The following is a 6,856-nucleotide window of genomic DNA, read 5'->3' as shown; positions in this document are numbered from 1 at the left end:
GTTAAAGTTTGCTGCATTACTGAGGCAGAGTGAATAACTTGTCTTGCATACTGTTCATACAGATCATTTCATTACCACCGGGCATTCAGGTTGTACAAGGTAAAACAATACAATATACTGTTACAGAGAAAGTGCTTGTGGACAATAAATGCAAGGTTACAACGAGGTGGATTGCGATGTCAAGTGTCCATTCTTATCATGCTAGGGAACTGTTCAATAGTCTCAGGTGAGTGAGTGAGGCCTCAGTCAGGGCCGACCATGGACATTGCGTCCTAGCAAGCCTGGGCAGTACGATATGGAGAGCAAGCATCTCCACGCATCTAATGCACCTAAAGGAACAGCACAGACCGATACAGTTTGGCACCAGCGGCATCACAGGAGTTGCCAGTCAGCGTTGAACTCAACGTAGGACTGCCTTAGGGACTCCCGGTCCAGATTTTTCCCTCAGGGTTTACTCCCGAAGTCTTCCCCATGAGTGGGTATGGCCTATAAAGATTAGCTTTACAATGAATCAATAATCGTATAGCAAGGAGCTGTTCTTGAGCCTGGTGGTACAGACTGAGGCATTTGCACCTTCTGTTTGATGGTGGGGCCCTTCTCTCGGGGGGGGGGAGTGGAGAAGAGAGAATATCTGGAATGGGTGGGGTCTTTGATTACACTGGGTGCTTTACCAAGGCAGCAAGAATTGAAGAAGTGTGGAGAGAGTCCCGGGAGGGGATGCTGGTTTCTGTGATGTCTGAGCTGCATCCACAACTCCCTGCAGCTTCTTGTGGTCACGAGTAGGGCAGTTGCCACACCAGGCTGTGATGCATCCAGATCAGATGCTTCCTATGGCCCACTGATAGAAAGTGGTGAGGTTTCAGAGGGGGAACATCTGATCTCTTCAACCTCCTGTGGAAGAAGAGGCACAGATGAGTTTCCTTGGACTTGGCATCAATGTAGTTGGACCAGGGCAAGTTATTGGTGATGTTCAGCGCTCAGAACCTGACCCCGTTCACTGGTCAGATTCAGATTCAGGTCTGTTGATCACGTGCACATTGAAACATACAGCGAAATGTGCTGCTTGGGTTGACAACCAACACAACCAAAAGGCTGCTGCAAGGGTCACCAAACATTCCTGTGCCAGCATAGCATGTCCAGAACGTTCAGCAGAAGCAGCAACAACAAAGCACCACTCCCATCATCAGCACCTTTGATATCACCAGGAGCACGAGCACCCTTCCTCCAGTCAATGACTGATACTTGATGGGTTTGCTGATACTTGAATTTTTAGGCAAACAAATGCTGAGGGGTGACTATCTGAGAAGACGGAGAGAGGACTGAGCTTGACCCAGTTAGCACCCGGTATTTGCAAGGTTCTGCCCTGCAATGGGCGCTACTGGCAAGAGTCCATAATGGAGACAGACGTGAAGAAGCACGGAGGAACATCTGGAGGAACTTCTGAAATGCCTGCTTCGCTGCCACTGCTACTGCGCGATTGAGAATCTCCGGAGGGGAAGGCCCCAAATCCTCGGCTTTGCCTATTGCCTGTTGCCGGGGCCGGGGTCGAAGCACTCGGCAGAGATGGTGCTCGGTGCTCGGTGTCGGAGGGCTGGTCGGAGGCTTGAATTTTTTGGAGGACTCAAGAGTCGGCTGTGGTCAGGTGCTGCATTGGCAAGTTTGCGGCACTGGAAGTTCATGGCAGGGAGAGTTTTTCTTCCTTCTAACGTCTGCATGAGATGATGAGACTTTCGAGAGACTTTGAGACTTTTTTTTTACCGTGCCCATGGTCTGTTCTTTATCAAATTACGGTATTGCTTTGCACTGTTGTAACTATATGTTATAATTATGTGGTTTTTGTCAGTTTTAGTCTTGGTTTGTCATGTGTTTCTGTGATATCATTCTGGAGGAACATTCTTAATGCTTGCATTTCTAAATGACAATAAAAGAGGACTGCGTATCCTCATAATCTAATCTATCCAATAATGAACCTTTGTTAATATTTATCAATTTCAGTTTATTATCATTCAACCGTACACCTGTATACCGCCAAACGAAACAACATTCCTCCAGACCAAGATGCACAACACAGTGCAGTGACTTCTGGTTAATTGGGACACACCTGGACCAGTGCATTTTGGCCCAATAAAGCAGCTGCCACAATTAGCCGGTTTCATGGAAATTGCTAAAAAGCTATAGAACAGGACAAATTACTGTTTAACTGAGTAACAAGTTATGTTTTAAAATGAAATACAGAATAAATTAGAATGCTACCAAAATTACTGCAGTATTATAAAACTGTGTCTTAGTTCCTAATACAGGCTGAGCACCCCTTATTAAAGCTCCAAAATCTGAAAACCTCTGAAATCTGACTATTTTTTGACCGCTGACATGACATCACAAACGGAAGATTCCACAAGGCGCTGGGAAGGTTCCCGGTGATGCGCAAATCCCTGCACACCATAGACATTTCTGAGAAGTGACCCCACATATGAAGTTAATAAAAAATAGAAAACCACTGCATCGAGTGAGAAACGAAGATTTCAATCGTGTATTGAAATAATAAATTCGTTCAGCGCTGGAGTGAAAAGATGCCGCTTAACAATGTGCTGATCATGAAACAAGCAAAGATCTATCACGACGGACTGAAAATTGAAGGTAATTGTGAATATTCAGCAGGCTGGTTGCAAGAATTTAAGAAAAGGCACAGCACTAAAATTTTTAAGATTTGTTGTGATAAAGAGTCTGCTTATCACGACGCAGCAGGGAAATTCATTTATGTGTTTGCCAAGACTGTTAATGATGCAAATCTACCATACTGAACAGCAGCATTGGTGCATGTGTCTGATGAACAAGTATAAGACTAAAACTGCTTACTGGTTGCATGTAAATTCAGAGTCGGGACTGATAGCAATGTCAAACAGTCACTGACTGTCCACCTGGGTGGCCAAGGTAGTGACAACGATTAAAAATATGATTTTAAACTACCTTCAGGGTATATATGTACAAGCTGTACATTATGTGTAATGTAAATGGATTTTGTGTTTAGACTTGGTTTCCATCCCAAGGTATCTTGTTATATAGATGCAAGTATTCCAAAATCCAAAAAAAATCTGAGATCCAAAGCACTTCTGGCCCCAAGCATTTCAGAAAAGGGGTGTTCAACCTGTAGTTATTGATGGAGGAATTCATTTGGTGTATGCTGACGTGTTCTTTTGATAGACTGTAAATGAACAAAATCAGCTCAAACATCCAGTGAAGATAGTGGACTGCCTTCAAACAGCGTTATCAACGATTGCATCCTCCAAATCTTCATCCTTACTGTAACATTCTAGATAATTGTTGATACCTTCAAATTCTTCGTTGTTCCTAGCTACACACATAAAAATTGCTGGTGAACGCAGCAGGCCAGGCAGCATCTATAGGAAGGGGTACAGTCGACGTTTTGGGCTGAGACCCTTTGTCAGGACTAACTGAAAGACGAGATAGTAAGATATTTGAAAGTGGGAGGGAGAGGGGGAGATGGCCTACTGCATTCACCAGCAATTTTTATGTGTGTTGCTTGAAATTCCAGCATCTGCGGATTTCCTCGTGTCTTCGTAGTGCCTAACTTGTTGAGTAGTGAAATCATTTCTGTTTCACTCCCGACCGTTTCTGGCATCCTCCAAGCCTGAATGCCTGACACCATAGTGAGCAAAACAGTTCTGAATTGCCTTACTGTTTATAGCTTGCCGACCATCAGTGCCAAAAATCACAGCTTTTTGAACACCAACACACAGTGACACTATTTAAAATCCGTTCACTCCAAGCACAGTGTGGTATTTAAGGTCACCCAGCATGCTCACGAGTGATGCTAGTTAGAAACTGTTTGGCAACAGTCTGCTGTCCCCGTAAAGAGAATCCTGGCTATTTTCTCAATTTGTTTTTGTTCTTTAAGAGGTGTGCCAAATTAGCAGCTGCTTATAAATCAACAGCCCAATTAAGTGGAACCCACTGTACAAATAACCCACATGAACAGCATATGAAGTAATATTACTACAAATAAATTGACATTATTTTCCTCAATCCAGGTGTTCTCCCAAATGAAATTAATTAACTCAGTGAAGCTGACTCAGAAAGCTGTGACTTCTCTGATGCAGTACCCTCCGGTCAGTGGTGTGCATCAGTCGGTGAATGCAGAGAGCTGAGGCTGCAGTCTAGTACTTGCAGACTTTACCTTCAGCCGCCTCAAATCTGTTTTCTTCCTTTCTGTCCTCCAGATGAAGCAACGGGTGGCACTGAACGTGGACGAAGATGGAAGTGAAGCAGCCGCCGCCTCCCTGTCTGGGTTCATGCCCCTTTCCGCACAGGCCAAATTCATGGCTGACCGTCCCTTCCTGTTTCTCATCCTGGAGCATCACACCAGATCGCTGCTTTTCATGGGGAGAGTGGTGAACCCTTTGAACCAATAAGTGGAGGCAGCCCGAGTTCCAGCAGGAGTAACAGCACACTACGACGTCAAACAGAAAGCCCTAAGAGATTGCCAAATTAAACCTAATTGTTCACAGTCTGTTATTCATTCTTAATGCCTGTGTTTGGTTTAATGTTCAGATGTTACCTATTACTTTCCAAACCTTTAATTAAGTACCCTGCCAGGTGAGCACATCCGCTCCATCTGCAAAAAGCGGAATTTCCCAATGGGCAACCATTTAAGTTCCTATCACCATTCCTGTTCCGACATGTCGGTCCATGGCCTCCTCTTCTGCCATGATGAGGACACCCTCAGGGTGGAGGAGAAACGCCTCATGTCCATCCAGGAAGCCTCCAACCTAATGGCGAGAGCATTGATTTCTTCAACTTCCGGTAATTTTTCCCCTCTCTCTTCCCTCTTCTTCTATTCCCCACTCTGACCCTTTACCTCTTCTCCCCACCTCCCTATCACCTCTCCCTGGTGCCCCTCCTCTTTCCCTTTCTCCCATGGTTTTTTTTCCAGTCTTCTTCCACCTATTACCTCCCGGATTCGCACTTCATCCACCCATCTGGATCATCTATCATCTTCTGTCTCGTCCTCCTTTCCCTCCCACTACTTTCTTAATCCGGCATCTTCCCCCTTTCTTTCAAATCCTGACGAAGGGTCTCGGCCTGAAATGCTGTTTATTCATCTCCATAGATACTGCCTGACCTGCTGAGTTCCTCCAGCATTTAATACGTGATGCTTTTACATAGAGTAGTTGTGAATGGGAATTAAACCAGTACCTGGGCACTGCTAGCAGGACAATGCAGATGTTTAATTATGCTGTCGAGTGAGTCTAAGCTCTCTGTTTGATTGCCTTCAAATATTAATCTTTTTTTTTTAATTTTGCAGAGTTTTGTCATATGGTTTAAGGTGTGTTATAGAGTATATATGATTATACATACATACACACACAAGGTGGCCATTTTATGAGGTACACCTCTCCACCTGCTTGTTAACACAAACATCTAATCAGCCAATCATCTGGCACCAACTCAATGCATAAAATCATGCAGACATTGTCGAGAGGTTCAGTTGTTGTTCAGACTGAAGATCAGAATGGGAAAGAAATCATCAAAGTGACCTTGACCGTGGAATGATTGTTGGTTGAAGTATCTCAGAAACTGCTGATCTCCTGGGATTTTCACACACAACAGTCTCTGGAGTTCTCAGAAAATGGTGCAAAAAACAAAAGAATGTCCAATGGGTGGCAGTTCTGTGGGTGAAAACAGGGAGGTCAGAGGAGAATGGCCAGACTGGTTCAAGCTGAGAAGAAGATGACAGTAACTCAAATAACCACACATCACATCAGTGGCGTGCAGAACAGCATCTCTGAACACACAACATGTCAACCCTTGAAGTGGATGGGCTACAGCAGCAGAAGATCACACCGGATTCCACTCCTGTACCTAATAAAGTGGCCACCGAGTGCACAGTAAATAAGTACATAAAATGCTAAAATATTCAAAATCCAAGATTCAAGCTTATTTAATGTCATTTCCAGTACACAAGTGTAAAGGAGAATGAAATAATTGTAATTCTGGATCTGATGCAGCACAAAAAAAGCCACAATAATAATAAAAAAAACAATAAATATAAACACATAAAATAGCTTATATACATAGATTATTTCTATGTCCATAAAATGACGATGGGCACAGGAGTGTCTGTACATAGGGTGACTCTGACAGGGAATAATAAGTAGTGGTGGGGAGGGGGTGTTTGAGGGGTGGGTTAGTGGGTGGAGGTGTTGATCAGCCTTACTGCTTGGGGAAAGTAACTGCTTTCAGTCTGGTGGTCCTGGTGTAGATGCTACCTTCCTGATGGGAGAGGGACTAACCGTGCATGAGAAGGGTGGATGGGATCCTTCATGATGTACTGGGCTTTTCCTGTCACCTTTCTGTATGTACAGTCTGTCCTTGGTGGTAGGCTGCTGCCAGTGACGTAATGGGCGGTTTTGACTACCCATTGTAGAGTTTACCTGTCTGCCGCAGTGACGTAGCATGTCAGGATGGTCTCTGCTGTGCATCGGCAGGAGGACATGAGCATCAATGTGCACAGTCCAGCTCTCTTCAGCTTCCCCAGAAAGCAGAGGCATTGGTGAGCTTTCCTGATTGTGCAGGGTGTGTCCTGGGACCATGAGAGATTGTGCGAGATGCGCACTACCAGGAGTCTACAACTCCTCATAGCTTCCACTGCTGTGTAGATGAGCTAAAGAGGGGTATGATTGGTGTGAGTTCTCCTGAAGTCGATAACTATCTCCTTTGTCTTGTTGACATGCACCAGGCCTCGAGGTCTTCCATCCCTACTGTGTCTGCCGTCTCGTCGTTGCCGGTGATGATCCCCACCAGTGTCGTGTCATTGGAGAACTTGACAATGCGATTA

The 6,856-nt window shown here is 44.7% G+C and overlaps 1 protein-coding gene across 1 annotated transcript in view; it reads left to right on the top strand.

The window, feature by feature from the left end:
* Window positions 1-6,186, top strand: part of LOC140187673 (heparin cofactor 2-like) — a 52,795-nt gene extending 46,609 nt beyond the window's left edge. Inside the window, exon 4 of the mRNA XM_072243201.1 lies at window positions 4,239-6,186. Within this exon, the coding sequence (XP_072099302.1) occupies window positions 4,239-4,430 (192 nt within the window). The 3' untranslated portion in view covers window positions 4,431-6,186. The remainder of the gene's footprint in view (window positions 1-4,238) is intronic.
* The last annotated feature ends 670 nt before the right edge of the window (window positions 6,187-6,856 follow it).

The sequence above is a fragment of the Mobula birostris genome, chromosome 25, assembly GCF_030028105.1.
Source record: "Mobula birostris isolate sMobBir1 chromosome 25, sMobBir1.hap1, whole genome shotgun sequence".
In the NCBI taxonomy this organism is placed as follows: Eukaryota; Metazoa; Chordata; class Chondrichthyes; order Myliobatiformes; family Myliobatidae; genus Mobula; species Mobula birostris.
The sequence above is the reverse complement of the archived record's forward strand: the minus strand, read 5'-3'. Positions and strand labels throughout refer to the sequence as shown.